General features: G+C 37.8%; 1 protein-coding gene across 2 annotated transcripts in view; it reads right to left on the bottom strand.

The window, feature by feature from the left end:
- The window catches only part of AOPEP (aminopeptidase O (putative)), a gene marked incomplete at its 5' end in the record, with an annotated part of 182,995 nt that overhangs the window by 153,452 nt on the left and 11,305 nt on the right, over positions 1 to 18,238 (bottom strand). For both annotated transcript variants that reach the window (XM_080636534.1, XM_080636535.1), the window contains 3 exons: positions 3,580 to 3,828; positions 8,086 to 8,242; positions 16,677 to 16,843. In XM_080636534.1, coding sequence (XP_080492660.1) covers positions 3,580 to 3,828; positions 8,086 to 8,242; positions 16,677 to 16,843 — 573 coding nt within the window. The remainder of the gene's footprint in view (positions 1 to 3,579; positions 3,829 to 8,085; positions 8,243 to 16,676; positions 16,844 to 18,238) is intronic.

Raw genomic sequence — 18,238 nt, 5'->3', positions numbered from 1 at the left:
TCCTTGGGGAATGAAAAAGAACAAGGAATTCAGACTCTCTTCAGGTTTGCCAAAAGGAAAGGAAATTAAGTTGTAGTGGGAAGATATTTTGAAACACTATGTTTTCAAATGTGATCAATAAAACCAGACTAGAAAATGAACTGATGAAGAACCAGGGAACACACAGACCCTATTTTTTATTTGAAGTCTTCCAGCCAGCTTTGTTCATACGAGTAACTACTGGCTCACATGAGAGTACTTGCAACTGTGAAAATAACTGCTACTTAAATGCCAGCAGAGTTGACAACTCCTCAGGGAGTAGCGTGTCATCATCAAGAGCAGCAGAACATGGTGCTACTTTTAATCTCCTGCTTTTAACCTCGTAGCTCTCCAAGTACATGAACAATGCGTACTTTTCAGTGTAGCACGAGGTCAGGGATCTCTTCGCTAAACTACCTAGAGTCTTTGCTGTCTGACACACTTACCTACTCTTTTTTCTCCAATGCACTCCCTTCTGCTAGTGACAACTTAAAATCAGACAATTAAGTGCTGTTAGAGGTTCATGAAACTCTCAAAATTCTACAGAAAGCACTGAATTTCTGGCTTTTAAGCTATTTAAATCTGGTTCACAATACTTTATTCATTTAATTTCGGTACAGTTTAACATAACATTAACAACAAAGACATGTAGGCCACATTCTTCTTTTACTAGCATAAATTTGGGAGAAACTACACTGAATCACTTGAACTAAAATAGTGTAAAGCCAAGAGTGAGTGCAAAATTAAATCCTCCAGCTTCAAAGATCTGCAGGGGGAAACAAAAGGGGATGATTGCAATTATTATATACAGTCAAGATCCTGTTTCCATACAGAAGTCCGTAACAAATTAAAAAACACATGAAGACATGTACAGAAAATACAAGTTAAATTAATACGCTTTCAACTAGAGTTTTTCTCATAAAGGATGTGTCAAGAGAAATGCAACTGACACACACTAGTGGCAACTGCAATAAACAGCTTAAAACTCCTAATTAGGTCAATCTATGCAAGAACTCTAGTCATTTCATAGCAGTTTAAAATGTTGGGGAAACATCCCCCTTAAGCAAAAGGAAGTATTTTGGGATACAAAAAAACCACAGTAAGTATTGGCAAATGAGGAACAGACAAAGTGAAGTGCCAAATGCTGTAAAGCCCCGATACTTCAGATAATGACTAAAATTTATGACTGCTTCCTTCCCTGGCAGACAGGAGTACAATTAGAATTCTCAAAACAGCAGCTCCTTTGTGCTGGCATGCTGTGTTATGTTTATACTGCTACAGACAGACTAGAAGATAAAAAAAATAAATACTACAGCACCCCTTTCAACCCAAGATAACAGCTAACTTTATTTTTTAATGTGGGTTTGGACATGGGTTTGCACATAGCTTATTCTTAACTGAAGTAATTTAGGTAATCATCATTGCATGCACAGGAATTAACCATTTAAGTAGCTTGCTATATACATAGAAGTCTCTATTTGAAAAATCACATGGAACAAGAACAAACGAGCTATTATGAGTCACTTAATTTCCTTTGCTGTCCAAATACAGCTTGACATTTAAACAGATTAAATTATTCCTTTATTTCAATTTTGAAAAATTTGAATGTGCTTGGCTTGACGAACTGTTGAATGAAAAGCATTAGGAAGTATGCATGCTCTTTCTTTCAACCTTATATTCAATGATATGGACCACTTGGAACTCACAGTGGTTAGAAGAAGCACAGGGAATTAAAAGGATAGGTTTTTCTCATCTCCTTCACAAAGAAAGCACAATTACAATATTCTGAACATGCAATCTGGACTCGGACAACCACAGATAGTTTTGCAACAGAACACCCTGCAGGTATCTTTTCCCTATAAATTCTGGGACATGTACGTCCAGGGGAAGCTCTGACAACTTCCCGAAGAGCAGTAGCATATCAACAACTGAAACCTGAAGATTTCTCCTACTGTGCTATCATTTGGCCTAGGCATCTCTCTCCTCTTTCTCTTTTTTTTTTTCTAGTGTCTTGCCCTTTATGGTTGCACTGATCACTCCTCTTATTACTCAGCTAAGTAAAACGGCCAATTTCTTCCTTAATTACAGTGATCCATAAGGACCTATGTCAATCTTTTAGTACCATGCCTTTGAAGTCAGAGGGAATTGCTAAGCAGCGTTACCAATTTCATATGGCTTTAAGAACACGGTACAGAGCATCACACCTCCAAATCAAACCACTACACAAAGTATCAGAGAACACAATCTGTGGTGGGTGCCCAAAGCAACCAGGACTTACGTAAGTTTGTTGATACTTTCGTTCAGGAGTTCACTGAGCGAAGAGCTATCATGAAAACTCAATAACTAGTATAAGATGTCTAGAGTTACAAGGCTTATATGACAGAGGGGAGGTCACTGAATGGTTAAGTTTTAAATTTTATAGATCTTCACCCAAAAAAAAAGAAAAAGGAATTTTATAGTAAAGCTATATATTATTACACTCCAGCATAATTGCATGCTTTTATTCCTAAGGAGGACTACAAGAGGAAAGCTATAGAAAACAATCTATATAAATAAGAAACAAAACACGTAGCATAAAATGCTTCCTAATTTGATTAATTATATAGTTTGTAAAAAGAAATAAACCTTCTGGTTGATCGCAGCACTTGGACTCGCAATTTATGCAATCTGAAGTTGCTTCAGATACCAAATCTACTCAACAACTTCCCTAAAGAGCTCCAAAATACAAACCCAACAGTCTGGGAATACACCTCCCCTTTCAGTCCCCATCTTTCTCACAGAGCTTTGCATTTAATTCTTCTCTGGGATGTTGCATCCATCTGCCTAGATGAATCCACTCTACTGCTGGTGCTGAGCAGAGGGAGTACAAAGTTTCATTCTCTGCTATTAACAAATGCTATCTTATCATCAACTTAAAAAAATATATAAAGAAAAAAGCAAATGGGTAATTGCAATTGCTACACATTGTCTTACAAATAATAGAGCTAAAATTCTATTGTCGTTGCACAAATGGAAATTATACTGTAAAACCAAAAAAATTTCATTAAGCTTTTTATTCTCAATAATTCCATGAAAACTTGATCCTATAATCCTTACAGTTTGCCTTACTCAGCTTCCAAAGACCACTGCTTGACTAGAAACTTGCAAATTACAAAGGCTTATGAATAAACTCTAAATCTGGATTTTAACATGCTTTTGATCTGTCAAGACATAACGGCGAAATAAATGCCAAAAGAAAACATGACAAAGTGATAGCAGCATTGAGTATTTAAATCAACAGAACCAATAAAAAATGCTGTTTGGCAAATGAGGAAATTGAGACCCATATGTCTAGTAAGATTATATTTTCCTTTCCTAAGCCTTTCTAAAACTAAAATTAAAGATCATAGCACAAAGGATATAAACAAACCTACACACATGAAGACAGAACTAGAGTCTTAAGTTTCAGTTAAGAAAAGTAGCACAGCAACTTTATATTGATAGCAATTTGACACTGTTAACTAGCTGATAAAAAGGAGTCTAAGAAAATACAGGAGACCATATACTAGGAAGTTTCTTTACCTAGCCATTCCCAGGCTGGAAAAGTTGGAAGGAACTATCAAAACATCAAGCCTGGAAAAGGGGTGGGTACCCAGTGTGGTGTAAGCAGCTGAGAGGCACTGAGGAATTAGCTGAAGCAAATGTTCTTCACAGCATTCCATAAGGCAATGAGGAGTAAAGACTCTGTAAGGAATGAGTGCCTGCAACCTGGCAGCAGGATCCTGGAAACGGCAGGGATATTCCACATGACCACAAATTTCTTCATGCCATCTGCCAATAGGAAAATTAAAAAAAAAAAAAAAAAGAAATAATAGTTTAATGTGATACCAGAAATGTGCACAACTGTGTAAAATGAGAAAGATCTCTAAACATCAGAATGACAGTTAGTTCACATAAACCCAACTCATTTGTATTCTCACACTGTTCACACATGTGCAGCACTGTGAAAACACTCATTACTACATGTCTGAGTAGAACTGATATAGTTAGTCATATCTAAAAAGACTAACCAAACCTTGTTTTTATAATAGAAATGCATCAAAAGAATAAGTGCTGAAAATGTACATAAAGAAAACTAATTATACAAAAATATTTATTCAGAGAATTCATATTCAAACTTGACTACAAAAATTAAATTTTATATATTATTAAAATAGTAAGTGTAATTAGAATGAAATTCACAGGAGGCTTTTTTCTGTTGTTACTAAAATTCTCCAGGAACTTTTACTGGGTTTTTGTTTCTTTGTTTGTAAGTAAAAACTAAGAGTAGATATCAATTCAGGGTTATCACTATAGACATTTGAAAATGTTTACATGCTTGGTTTTTTTTTCTTAGGATCAAGCTTAATTTACATTACTTTTACAGTACCTTCAGAGCTGTAGCTGGAAGAAAGAAGGGGTAAATCAAATCCTTCCTAAATACTAACTCATATACCTTCACAATAATTTATCTGCTCAGACTCATATCTAAGCAGAAATCAGTTTCATGTTTTCACCTGCCAGCCTGACTTCTCTACAGTGCACAGCCTCTCCTTGATTTGAGATTTTAACTTAAGGAAGCTGGCTCTATGTCTGAACGGGCACAGCATTTATTGTTATCGCACCAGCACTGCCCAAAGCATTTATATTTGGAAGATCATGCTCCAGGTGAGTGCTGCCATACAAAACAAAATAGCAATACACAGAAAAGGACTACATTTTGCTGAGGTGTCAACCCTTTTCACACCTTACGTTAACACCTTCACGTAACTCTGTGAAAGAAGTGGACTCTATGCTATTTCATTGATTATATATGCAAAAAATGTACATCCATCATTATACATTTTTTTTCCAAGTGTGGTCTAGCCCAGTATATCTCTGCTCTAAAACAATGTCACTTTGCATTTCATTATCAGAGTTGCCATTATGCAAGAACATGAAAGCTAGCATCCTATCTCTAGTAAAAGTTGCCAAGTTCTTAATGACCACAAGGAGATAGGAAACTTATTTAACACTCTAGTTCCATTTACCATTTTCTTTGATACAACCTTCTTATGTCAAATTCACTGGCATCTGGACATAAATTACATTAGACACTCCAACAGCTTTCAGAAATCTTTCCTTTTCCCGCTCCTGAAGTGTTTATCTCCATTATCTTATCTGATATACTACCTTAACATTTGCTTGTCTGTCCATTTAATATCCTTTCTAGAAATGTGTGCTACTGTGCATAATGATGGTTTGGTTACCTAGTCTTAATGACTAAAATAAGTAACAAGTGTCTGTTGTACCAACTCCCAAATGAAGACTAACTGGAAATAAGTGTAAGAGCAGATTTTTAAGAACAGAGATTTTTATGTCCTAATTAACTGCACAACAACTTTGTAGACTTAGGCTCTCCTTTTTTTCTCTGTGCATAAAACACACCACACTTTCAGAGGATTTTTTTTATTTTTTCTTTTTGCTGAAACACGTTAGTTCTGTTTCTTCTACTGTCACTAACCCAACTGGTGCATACACATCATACTGCCTGGGCCAATTAACTCGTCCAATAGCCATCACACAGACTGACTCGTAACAGTGATCACCACACTGATTAAATTTTGCACTTTCGCTACAAAAAGCTACAAAAATATTTCACTTTTTTAAAAAGTTTTACAAAAAAAATTTGAAACTTTCATTTATTTTTTCAGTGCTCTGCCAGAATAATATTTTGCACCAAATCAATAAAAATGTCTACTACTGAACACGCTGTACATTAGAGAGGAATACATAGTGAACATCTACAGCATATTTCTGTAGAGGCAATCATATTAAAAACATACTACAGCAGAGGAAACCCCCGTCTCCCCATAAAAACCTACTAGAAGCTTATCAAACCTATAAACTATTTTAGAGCTTGAATAGGCATGTCTTACTGGTCTGAGATAAAATATAAGAATTCTTATTCTCAAGATTTATTACAATTTTCAGTTTACAAAACTAGCCATGCTGCAAGCCATCAGAATACTTTACTTCAAAATTTCAATAAGAAATCCCTATTAGGTCCTCAAGTTCCAAATTTTCTCTAGCTTTATCAAATGGTGAAGATTTCTACTGTCTTTACATTAACACAGCATAAGCCCAAACCATCAATTTAAAAGTGAAGTATTGTTTTGGTTAAGTTTCTAAGTGCATAACAGCAAAAATACTTATGGCCTGACTAAGCTGATCCCTTTCTACAACAAAGTAACATTTTCTGTTGACATGGAAAGAGTAGTGGATATTGTTTGCCTGGACTTCAGCAAAACATTCATCAGTTTCCCACAGTCTTCTGGACAAACTGATGAGATACAGACTGGATGGATGGTCTGTAAGATGTGTGGGAACTTGACTCACAGGCTGCACTCAGAGGGCAGTGATCAGAGGTTTTCACTCAGGCTGTCACAAGCCCCCAGGGATCAATGATGGTCCCATGCTGTTCAGCATCTTCACAAACATCCTGGATGATGGGATTGAAAACATCCTCTCCAGGTGGGCTGATGACACCAACCTGGGTGGTGAGGTGAACATGTCAGAAGGGAGAGCATCTTACAGAGAGACCTGGACAGGCTGGAAGACCGGGCTAGCAAGAATGGTGTGAAGTTCAACAGACACGTGCAAAGTCCTGCACTGGGATAACACAACCAAAGAACCCAGCACAGGCTGGGTTTCTGGGGAGCTGCCTTCCTGAAAGGGACCCAGGGTTTCTGGTGGACAACAAGCTGAACATGAGTCTACAGAGCACCACTGCAAAAATGAAGGCAAATCAGATCCTTGGCTGCATCCACAGGGGCGTTACCAGCAGATAGAGACATGATCACCACACTCTGTTCAGTGCTCGTCAGGCTGCATCTGGAGTACTGTGTCCAGTTCTGGTCCCCACATTTCGAGAAAGACACAGACAGTAGAGGGTTCAAAGGAGGGCCAAGAAAATGAAAAAAGGGCTGAAGAACCTGCCTTGTAAGGAAAGGCAGAAGGAGCTAGGCTTTTTCTGAGGACAGGAGCAGGGGAGGGAAGGCTCAGCTGCAGTATTCCAGTACTTAAAAGCATCTACAAAGGGCACAGAGAGTCTCCCTTCACAGGGAGCCACACGGAGAAGGGAAAATGAGTGCTAGATAACCTCATCTAAGTTCCCCTTCCCGTTAAACATTGAACCAGATGATCTTTCAAAGTGCCTTCCAACTTGGGCTGTTGGAATTCTGTGATTCTATGACTCTATGGATTTCAAAAGTTGAGAGTAGTATGTGAGTAAATCAAGTGCCATGTCTGAGACTTCTGCTAACTATGAATACACATGCAAACAAATGTTACTTCTCCACAGAATTTTTAGCTTCAAATGGCACTTGCAGACCTATATAGTATTGTTCTGTTCATCCATTACTCTGTAATAATTTAAACTTAATGAGCAGTTTTGACTAGATTAGAAGGAGGAACAGATGTATCCAAAAGACAGCTGAGTAACCACTGCATATATCAGGTAAGAGGGTATTTTTTCATTGAAAAGAATCATTGGCCCAACTTTGTTTTACGAGACCATAGCAACACATCTTTCATGTACCCAGTCATATCATCCCCGGAAAGCCACTGCACAGGCCAATTCTAGCTCTGGGATGGGACTGGACAGGAATGAAAAAAGTGAATGAGCAGGCAATATTGTGAGGGGCGTTGGGTATCCAAACAGCCTGAGTCTGGTAATGTCAGACCTTAAAGCCAGGCACTGTAAGAAACAAGGGAGGATGTGTTATTGCTGCAGCAGGGCATTAAGAGATACAGGATGTAGAATACAAATCCAGAGGACACTGGGATTTTTTAACCCTGTTGCTCACTAGCCAACTTGTTTTCACATATAAAGAACCACACCCTTGCCCATGAAAAAATGCCTTCGGAATTATTTTCCTGTCAAGATTTTTCTGTTCAGATTAAACAAGTTCTGTTTTGATTCCTGTACTGACTCATTTTCACATTCCAGAGAGTAAATGAAAATGCTACCCATGTACTTCATTTTTCAACAGTATTCTGAACACTAACCTGAAATCAGCTTGTGAAGATGGCAAGGAAAACTTAGTGTTTGTCTGGATAGCAGCTGTGAAGCCCTGCTGTTTAACTTCCTGCCAGCACCCCACAGCAATAGTGAAGGTGGATGCTGGCATTGGCATAGTCACATAGTAGTACCAGCTCATGATACCTGTAAATAAAAAAAACATTTGTACAGACTCATCAGTAACAGCACACACTCAGAACTCATCATTTTTATATACCTTAGATTTTGGGCCAAACCTCCCACCTTACTTCCTGGTATTTCTGTTGAGGAAAGAAAAATAATTTCATTGACACATAAAAGCAGTCATGTGTAACCACCATGGATTCAGTACTTTTCATTTAGATATGCAACTTTCTTCAATCTGTCGATGTTTTTATCTATAAAGAAATCATCCATTAAGTGGGATGTGATTAATGCAGCTTAACATGATCGTATTGTCACTGCCTAAGAATTGAAACAGATATGAAACCTAATAGCAACTTCAGAGCCACATATAGCGAAAAATTAAATTTTAAGTCTTTCAAGCCTGGATCAACAACCTTATGGTTTTGTCCTGACTGTATTATCTCACATATAAAATCTTTTCTTTGTGTTCTGGACAATACCAAGCTGATAGGCAAGTTCTAACAAACACCACCAGTCCTTGTGAATTCAACCTGGAAATCTGAGATACGTGATATGCCAACGAGGCAGTGAGAAATCAAAGCTTAGAAACAGATGGTATATTGCCTAAATCAGTGATTTGGTCATGATAATCCAGAGCTGCTAAAACATGTTTACAGAGTGTATTAGAAGGTAAAAAGATGGTAAGTCTTATCATTATGGGAATACAGTGCTGGAAGACAAGTAGTACAGTATAGGATGACTGTACTTATGAACACATTTGAATAAATTGGAGACGTTTATGCTGGACAGCATACTTTCATTAATCTAAATGTTGCTTTGGTTTATCCATTTGCCTATTGAAAAGACTATAGCTTCAGAATTACATTCAAGTACTTATTTATGGTCACAAATACAGTTACTACACCATTCTAATAGCTTAATCACTCTCGGAAAAAGCGTAGCATGAAGTTACAACCTGCTGAATTATGTGCAAATAACTGTAGCTGTGGCAACTGTGGAAACATACAAACTTTGGTTATTTTAAGAGAACATGTACTTGTTCTTTTGCAATAGTATTATGACCACAGCTATGGAAGACTATCAAATGGAAAAAAAGGGGAAAAAAAAACCCAACAAACAAACAATAGAGCCACAAGGCAGAGAGGAAAGGAAATAAACAACTGCAGCAAAGCATCTGTGGGTTTCCTACCTTAATGCCCACAGAAGATCAAGCTGTACAAAGGAAGGACAAGCAAAAACAAAGCCTCAACAAATTTTCCACCTACTATTTAGTATGACAAAACAATAGTATTTGTGAAGTCTTCTGAGATGAAGATAAAGCCTCTGCCTCTTGCATGCACTAGCAATCACTTATACTCTCTCACTCCATTCTACTTTTGGCAACATTCACCGCTACCTTCAAAAACCTTTTGTCTGTATTGTTCGTCAGGTGAACATATATTACTCCTGTAATTTTCCTAACCTCCTGTCAGTATGTGAGCACAAGGAACTTATTTGCTCAAAACACATTAGGAACAAGGTGGGTAACTGTTTTCCAAATACCACCTCCTCTTTTGTTTTGGGAAGGGGGCTTTCAATGAACTTACCAAAGCTACAAATGAGCTAAGGCAAGTAAATGACACCTGGAGAGAAAAAAAGTCACCCAGGAGAGCAACAGTTTATTATTTTGAAATACCAAACTCCTGGTGTGGAGAGTTTCATTGGCACACTGTCATTAATAACAGCTTTCCCAGCTTTCCCATTGACTTAGATTTGTACACAAGCAGGCCCACAGGTAGGCTACAGTACTGCACTTTATGTGGAATCTGTTACATACAAAGCATTACAGAATGTTTTATGCAGTTACGCTAATTGTAAAACCTTAAGAGTTAAGTAGCAGCTGAGAAGGAGTAAAAATCTGAGGAATCGTAATGGAAAAACGAATGTGTTTTGAATTGAGTTCTGAAACAAGCATGAATGTCAAAGGCAGTCACAGAAAACTGCTCTAGATGGCAGAAGATGTAAAGGAGAAAGCTGTCACAACAGTGAGGAGATTGGCTAGAGGGAAAGTGTGTCTGTGGGCCTATAGTGTTTAAACAGAGGGAACAGAGAGGGTTATGGTGAGAAACAAGTTCAGCAAGACAGGCTAGAGCAAGCAAGACCATAGAGGTTTCTTATAAAACATAGGTAGATTGAATAGAATGTCAAAATGAATAGAGAATCAGTTTAACAGTCCAGAGAAAAGAATGGCTTGCACCATATTCACAAATTTATGTGTATTAGCAATGAGTAAATGCTATTTGGAGTTGCAGCAAACCCTGCAAAAGGGTGAAGGTACCAAAGTCAGTTAGCTTTTCTTGGTATGTGTTTTTAGATTTCTCTAAATTTGGATTTCCTGAAGAAAAGCAGAGCAACTAACATACAGATCCTTGTCTTGTTTCCATGCCCCTTGTATTTTGCAGACATTATAGAGAGCATGTGAACTCTGGATACTCCTAGAACAAAATCCAAGACTTATATTGTCTTTACACACCTAACTGGGGCTCAATCTATCTTCTGCATTCATACTCTCGAACTGTGAAGGATGACTATATACTTATACCATAGTTATTTTGCCTTGAACAGCTGAAATCACATGCTTTGGCATGACAACTGAATTCTCTCTAGAGTGCGTTCACTGACCAGCGACTGAAATAGTCTTTATGTTGGCAACAGTTCTCTACAGCAAGCACCATGCATTACTGTTTCAAGAGTCTAACCTTCATTTATCTTCTGTCTTTTCCCCTCACTACTGGTAAGACTGTCTTCCAGCCTGCCCTTTTCGTCATAATTTCCCTTCCTTTAACTTTCTTCAGGTCAAGGGGATTTGTTTTGTTTCCCTTTATCTCTAACCTCAGATCTATCCCAGGGTATAGGCTGGGATCATAAGCTCTATGCTACTCCTCCTTTCCCCTGGCTGCCCTCTGCTTTCCAAAGGGCAGCCTTGGAGACAGCACCACCTCCAGGGTAAGAGAAAACAATGCAGCTGAAACGGGAAGATGGCTTGCTTTACCAAAACCAGTATTTTGTACCACAGAAACATTTTCAGACTAAGCAAGGAAACGTTGGGAAGTACAAGAGACTAAGCTGGGGTTTGCCCATGGAATAAACAGAGGAAAAGTGCATTGGTCCTTTTATTTATAATGCTAATACTCTCCTGCTACAACAGGATAATTTAAAAGCAACTTGATTCCTACACATAATTATTTTATGTGAAATATTTTCTCTACAAGTAATTTTGAAATATTTTTTTAAGGTTTTTTTTTTCCAGTTCTGCAAAGCAAATCTATCATGTCATAATTGCACAAACAGTGCAACAACAATCACCTACTCTATGAGCTGTGAGGGGAAAACTTTCCATGCAAAAATTAGAACTACATTTAAGAAGGGTAGGAAATAATAATCTATTTATGATTGTGCAAAAGAACAATTTAAAGGCCATTTATTTCTTCTACTTGAAATAATAATGATGAATGATGTAATTACTTCCTAGAATTTTTAACTCATTTAGCCATCTTGGAAAGCATTAAAATTGTTCTGAGTCCTGTGGAGTCCACTATAACTGAAGAAACATGTAACAGTCAGTATCTGCTAATGCCAAATGCAAGAACATTAAGAGTATTCTTACTTATAGTATATTTTCTCTCAAACAGTTTGCACTAACACAAATATAAACAGCACAAAATACAAACAATGTCCATGATTTACTAAAAAAAAAAAAAAACAAAACACAAAACTCAGCTACCTCTAGGGAAAAAGAGAAATAGTCCCACACAGCATTTGATATACAAAGTAAAGAGCTAGTGCTAATACATAAAACTGCAGCTAAATAAGTAGTTATGCCAAAACTACTCTTTGGTTGGAGTACCAGGACTAAGAGCCCTCCAGCTTTCTAAAACTCTCTGTAACTTGTAGAAATCTTTGATCTCATCTGAAAGCCAGAATTTCCCACAGAGCACATTCATGCCAGGGCATCAGTTCAGCACTGGCTCGGAACGATGAGTAGCACTGGTTCGGAAGGATGAGTAGCACGTGATGAGCTGTCAACTCCCATGCTGTAGTTCCTGGTACATGCTGGAGATCAATCAACACAAGCACTGGACTCTTGTTTTGCCTTGTGAAAAGCAAGAGGAGAGCAAAACACACAAAAGCAACTACTGTTGCTGCTAGCTACAGAGCAGTACCAGTGCCTTCTCCACCACTATACTTCCTCTCAATAACAGAATACACCTTCTCATAGGTATCAGAGATGGCAAAACAAAATCATGGACTACATAATGTAACCACACAAAAAACAAGCCAGTCAATTTCACACTTCATGGTTGGATATTTACTTCTTGAACATGAATTAAAACAAATATAAAGGTGCTTGTGATCAAATATATTTGCACCTTCAATATGTTACAGCAATATGCTGAAGGAAAGTAAAACTGTCAACTGCTGAAAAAGAAATCCATTGGTTGAATGGTTCACATTACACATCCAGAGTGATCCCTGTAAAGCTTTCTCCCAAAAGGCATAGTCAATTGCATTTTTCTAATAATTATTTTATTTTCTCTAAGTACTGCATAAAGAATGCTTGGTATTTTCACGCACTTTTAAGTCATACTTGAATAGTTACAATACGTACTTAAGTAAGCAAAGTATTAGTATTTTCAAAGAAATGTGGCCTCACTTTATTTCAAATGACAGCATGAGCCATAGTTTAGTAAGAGGAAGAACGCAGAAACAGAGCACACAGAAGAAAGTATACTGTTACCAAAATCTGCAAACACAAGTGGCAAATGAGGAGGTTGTGCATGTTACTAGTCTAGCTAATACTCTGGATTGCAGCATCTGTGCACCTAGAGATGTAGGTCTGTGAAGCAGAATGCAGAGCTCTGTTTAAAATAATGAAGGTATCACCCTTGCTTGGTGTTCTTTTATTGTCTGTCTGCACACTTATTACAATGTTTAAAGGAAAAAATATTCAGATAACTTGTAATTCTATTCAGAAGAAATTCATCCACAACTGTTTGCCCAAATAGCAACTTCATTTTAAAAATGTTTTTGTGTTCTGCCTGTTATGTAGGATTTCATAAATATGCAATACAGCAATAGCATACCGTATATAAAAATAATTTGTCATAGAATCATAGAATAGTTAGGGTTGGAAAGGACCTTAAGATCATCTAGTTCCAACCACCCTGCCATGGGCAGGGACACCTCACACTAAACCATGTCAACCAAGGCTCTGTCCAACCTGGCCTTGAACACCGCCAAGGATGGAGCATTCACAACCTCCCTGGGCAACCCATTCCAGTGCCTCACCACCCTCTCAGTAAAGAATTTCTTCCTTATATCCAATCTAAACTTCCCCTGTTTAAGTTTGAACCCGTTACCCCTTGTCCTCTTACTACAGTCCCTGATGAAGAGTCCCTCCCCAGCATCCTTGTAGGCCCCCTTCAGATACTGGAAGGCTGCTATGAGGTCTCCACGCAGCCTTCTCTTCTCCAGGCTCAACAGCCCCGACTTTCTCAGCCTGTCTTCATACAGGAGGTGCTCCAGCTCCCTGATCATCCTCGTGGCCCTCCTCTGGACTTGTTCCAACAGTTCCATGTCCTTTTTATGGTGAGGACACCAGAACTGCACACAATACTCCAAGTGAGGTCTCACAAGAGCAGAGTAGAGGGGCAGGATCACCTCCTTCGACCTGCTGGTCACGCTCCTTTTGATGCAGCCCAGGATACGGTTGGCTTTCTGGGCTGCGAGCGCTCACTGCAGCCGGCTCATGTTCATTTTCTCATCGACCAACACCCCCAAGTCCTTCTCCACAGGGCTGCTCTGAATCTCTTCTCTGCCCAACCTGTAGCTGTGCCTGGGATTGCTCTGACCAAGGTGTAGGTCCTTGCACTTATCATGGTTAAAGTTCATAAGGCTGGCATCAGCTCACCTTACAAGCATGTTGAGGTCCCTCTGGATGGCATTCCTTCCCTCCAGCGTATCAACCGAACCACACAGCTTGGTGTCATTGGCAAACCCCGAAAGACTTTTAGGTATGTTTTACAAATATAAAGACAAAATTTTAAGCTGGACAGATTTCATATGCCCTGCATAACTGCCTAACAACACAATCTACGTGAGACAGGTTATTTAACATTACAGACCACTTTTAACTTTTTAACTCTTAAGGTCTTCTTAATTAAATTAATGAATTTGAATTTACCCAATGCTTCAGATTAGCACTTTAGCGTTGGGTTTGTCTGGTTCTTCTATTATTTCTTACAATATTATTCTTTCCTCTATATCTGTTTTGCAAATTTTTACAATTCCAAACAACTCTCAACACTGATTTGTCATTTCCAACTGCGTGTAAGCACGAAGATAATGAAGGCCTCATCCATGATTAAGTCTTTGAGAGCTACTGGAGCAAAATGCCTACTACCTTTAAAGAAACCCAGCAACTTTGCCTCATGACATCAAAATTAGCCTAAATAATGGTGTGTGCCTCACATAGTCCATAAGCAGAATCTTCCACACTCTTGGGAATTCCATCATGAGGAAAGGTAGAAGGACAGAAATGCACTAGGTGCTCCTGCTGCTTCTCTTCAGTTAAGTTGAGCACAAAACTTTGACATTGTCACATGGCTCCTAAAGGAGCCAGCTTTAATGCTTCATTTGGCTCCTCCCACTTCACACATTCCACTCAGTACTTCAATAGCACAATGAAGCTAAAATGAGTCATTTCTTCCCTAGTAGTCTTTCCATTAAAGACTTCTTACACTATTTCTTGCTTTCACATTTCATAGGAAAGGAAATATACTGGGTTAGACTTTGGAAAATTAAAAAAAAACCAAACAAAACAAAAAAACACCAAACAGAAAAAATAAACCTAAACCAAACAAAGCTTTAAACTGACACATGAATTACCAACATAAAGTAATCCACTACAAGGATTTAAATAAAAGTCCCTTCTATTCTCTATGGGTGACAAGGCTGACTTTAGGTAACTAAGTCCCAGTGCTATCATTAATGATAGGGTACTCTGATGTACTTCTCAACACTCCATCAACAACATTTTTAAAATGGTTTTTCCCACAACTAGTTATCTTTTTTTTCTTTATTCAAGTATAAATTTTTAATAGGTGTTTTAAAGTAGAATGACAAAACAATGTTAATAAGGAAATAATTATTTTGCAATACAGTATTTTCAAATAGCTAGTTGGCCTAAGAAAGTATCAGTTTTAACTGACCTACGACTATTTTTATTGCCTGAAGTTTTTCCAAGGTTTCTGTTTCTAGAAATTCACATAAGCACTCTTCTTGCTCTTAATATTTCATACCACATAGCTGCCACTGAGGGCCAGACAGAAAAGTGTAACTGTGGATTAAATTAATCAAACAATGATGGCAGAGCTGTTCTGATCTGAAGTCAACAGCACTCTTGCTTTCTTGATGTGAGACAGGAAAGTAGTATTATCCAAGTGAGCTGAGTACTCGTCATGGCAGCTTTTCATATTTCAACAGCAGAGACAAGGCTTGAAACAGGCTTCACATATGGCCAAAAATAACCAGATAATTCCATGCAAATGGATTAACTGATGGTTCTCAAATCAAGGAGACTTTAGTTATTTTTTTTCCCCTCAAGAATAAATTCGAAGTGGAACATAAGAGGTTTTTTTCCCATAAACACCTAAGTCTAATTGTTTTCTATACGCTACTTTTCATCAGAACTATTTATACTAGAAAATACTGACCCAGTTTGACAAATTATCTCAAAACTATGGGAGCAAGACATACTTTGTATTATCTGTAGAACTGCCTTAAAAACTTCCTTCGTTGTGAAGACAGAGGTTTAGAGAATAAACACCACCGAAGAAAAATATTTGCTTGCTTACTGCTGCACAATGTATTATCTACCAATGCCAAAAAAACCCAAAGATCAGATTTGCAGGTGACTGACCTGATATTCTTCATCTATTCCATATATTTCAGGAAACAGACATGACACAATAACTGCTTCTAATCAGTGGCATGCTGATCTATACTTTGACTGGAGAACTAAAACTGGAAGTTAATGATTTACCAAGGCCTGAAGTTGTCAAGAGCCTGGTAAGTACCTCATCTATGGAACATTCAACTGCAGAGTGATTAAATCAAAGCAAGTTTATAACAAGTGAAGTTTAGGTTTGGAAAAAGTAAAGGAATAAAACCACAGAAAAAACTAAGTAGAAGTAACACAGTGAAACGTAGATGCCTTGAATTCTTATTGCTAACCTGAGGCCTTGGGCAGGTAACTTTCCATAGAATGACATGGAGATTACGGATATGTAATCAGACAAGTGAGTGCTTTTCAGGTTAAGAACTTCATTATTTCAAATATTACATATCTACTAAGCTATATTTATAATTATAAAATTACTGAAAATAATTTGCTATAGAAAGTATATCTCACCTTCTTGAAGCTGGACTGGCTCTGCTGAGTTTTCACCACTCATTAACACAACAAAGTCTGCAGCCGTTCGAACTGAGGCTTGCCATGTTGACAAGGCAACAGGTGGCTCTTGGCATGGGAAAAGAGCTCTGTTGTTTATTGGCGATCCCATCGTATAAACACATGGCCTAGATGGAAGGAAAAGAGATTGAAATTGGAACTGCAGTAAGAAAGAGTGAATTAATTTTTCTCTCAAGAATCAAACCTACTGTTGTACTGAGGTGTTTATTTTTAACCTCAGCTCTGTAGGTTTCAAACCTGTATGACATGAACCAACCAACATACAATTTAAAGTCATTTAAGACAGGATGAAGAAAAGCAAGACTGCCACAATAATTTTTACATAAACTAGAAAAGAGTAACTACAGTCTTTCCCCTCGCTTGCTTATGCATGAGCCTTCCAGCCTTATATAATGGCTCTCAGCTGAATCCATAAGGCCAAAGAAGGCTTCTGAGTATCTTCTGATGATACGCCTTTGCAAGGCTTCATTTGACACCTTTGCCACCTCCCTGTTGTCATCACAGTAGTGCTTTCATGATCATTAATCCCATCTCTCCATGCAACCTGGAGGCTCATGCAAACTGTGAGCAACAGATCTAGCCTTGCACCTTCTTTAGTCCAAGCCAAAATAAATCCTGACTATTTTACATTTCTTCTTGTACTAATGTAATGCATGCTAGCTCACCTGCCTTTCAGAATTTCAACCACAGGGCATATAATGAGAAGCAAGTATTTCTTCCTATCAGCCTCAGTCTCCTTCTTGCTTTTCATGTAGCAATCTTCCTTGTAGTACTGTTCTTTTTGCAGTTTCTCTAACCCTCTCCTAGGTATCCTCTCCATCTACTGCCCCTTTCCAATTTCAGCTGCAATATTTCATGCCAGCCAATTTCTTACTAGCAGCTTAGCCACAGCTGGGAAGGTAACAAGGCCTTTCATTAACTCCTACCTTGCTATTGTTGGTGTTCAGATATAATAATCCTTCTTCTACTTCTTTCATTGCATTTTGCAGTTTTATCTAAATTCCTAGTACTAAAAAAGTTAGATTTTCAAATATAAATTATATAAGTATAATATAAATATAAACATAACTTAATAAGTTTATATAATTTATAAATTATATAAACTAAACACAGTCAGTAGGTTTCTCCAGATAAAGAAAATCTTGAAAGCATCACTTCACTGCCTTGAGTTTTTAAAAAACTATGATATTTAAATAATCTGGGAGCATGACAAATTATTTTGTAAATGCTTGAGGCTAAAAATATTTTGATCAGTATCTTTCATAACTTGAGTGTAAATATCATCAGAACACTTTGGAAAACAGAAGACAAATTTTTAGGGTAAAACCTATTTTGAAATGGCTAAGATCTGAGTATCTTCTTTACTCCCATCCAAACAGCTCCTCCATTCAAATTATTCCCAGAGGAAAGAACTTGGAAGATACTGATGGCCACACATGAAAAATATTCTGAAGCTACTTTTGCCCTCTAGTCAAGAGTGCTATCTATGGTATTGAATTCAG

This window comes from Psittacula echo (assembly GCF_963264785.1).
Source record: "Psittacula echo genome assembly, chromosome: Z".
In the NCBI taxonomy this organism is placed as follows: domain Eukaryota; kingdom Metazoa; phylum Chordata; class Aves; order Psittaciformes; family Psittacidae; genus Psittacula; species Psittacula echo.
The sequence above is the reverse complement of the archived record's forward strand: the minus strand, read 5'-3'. Positions and strand labels throughout refer to the sequence as shown.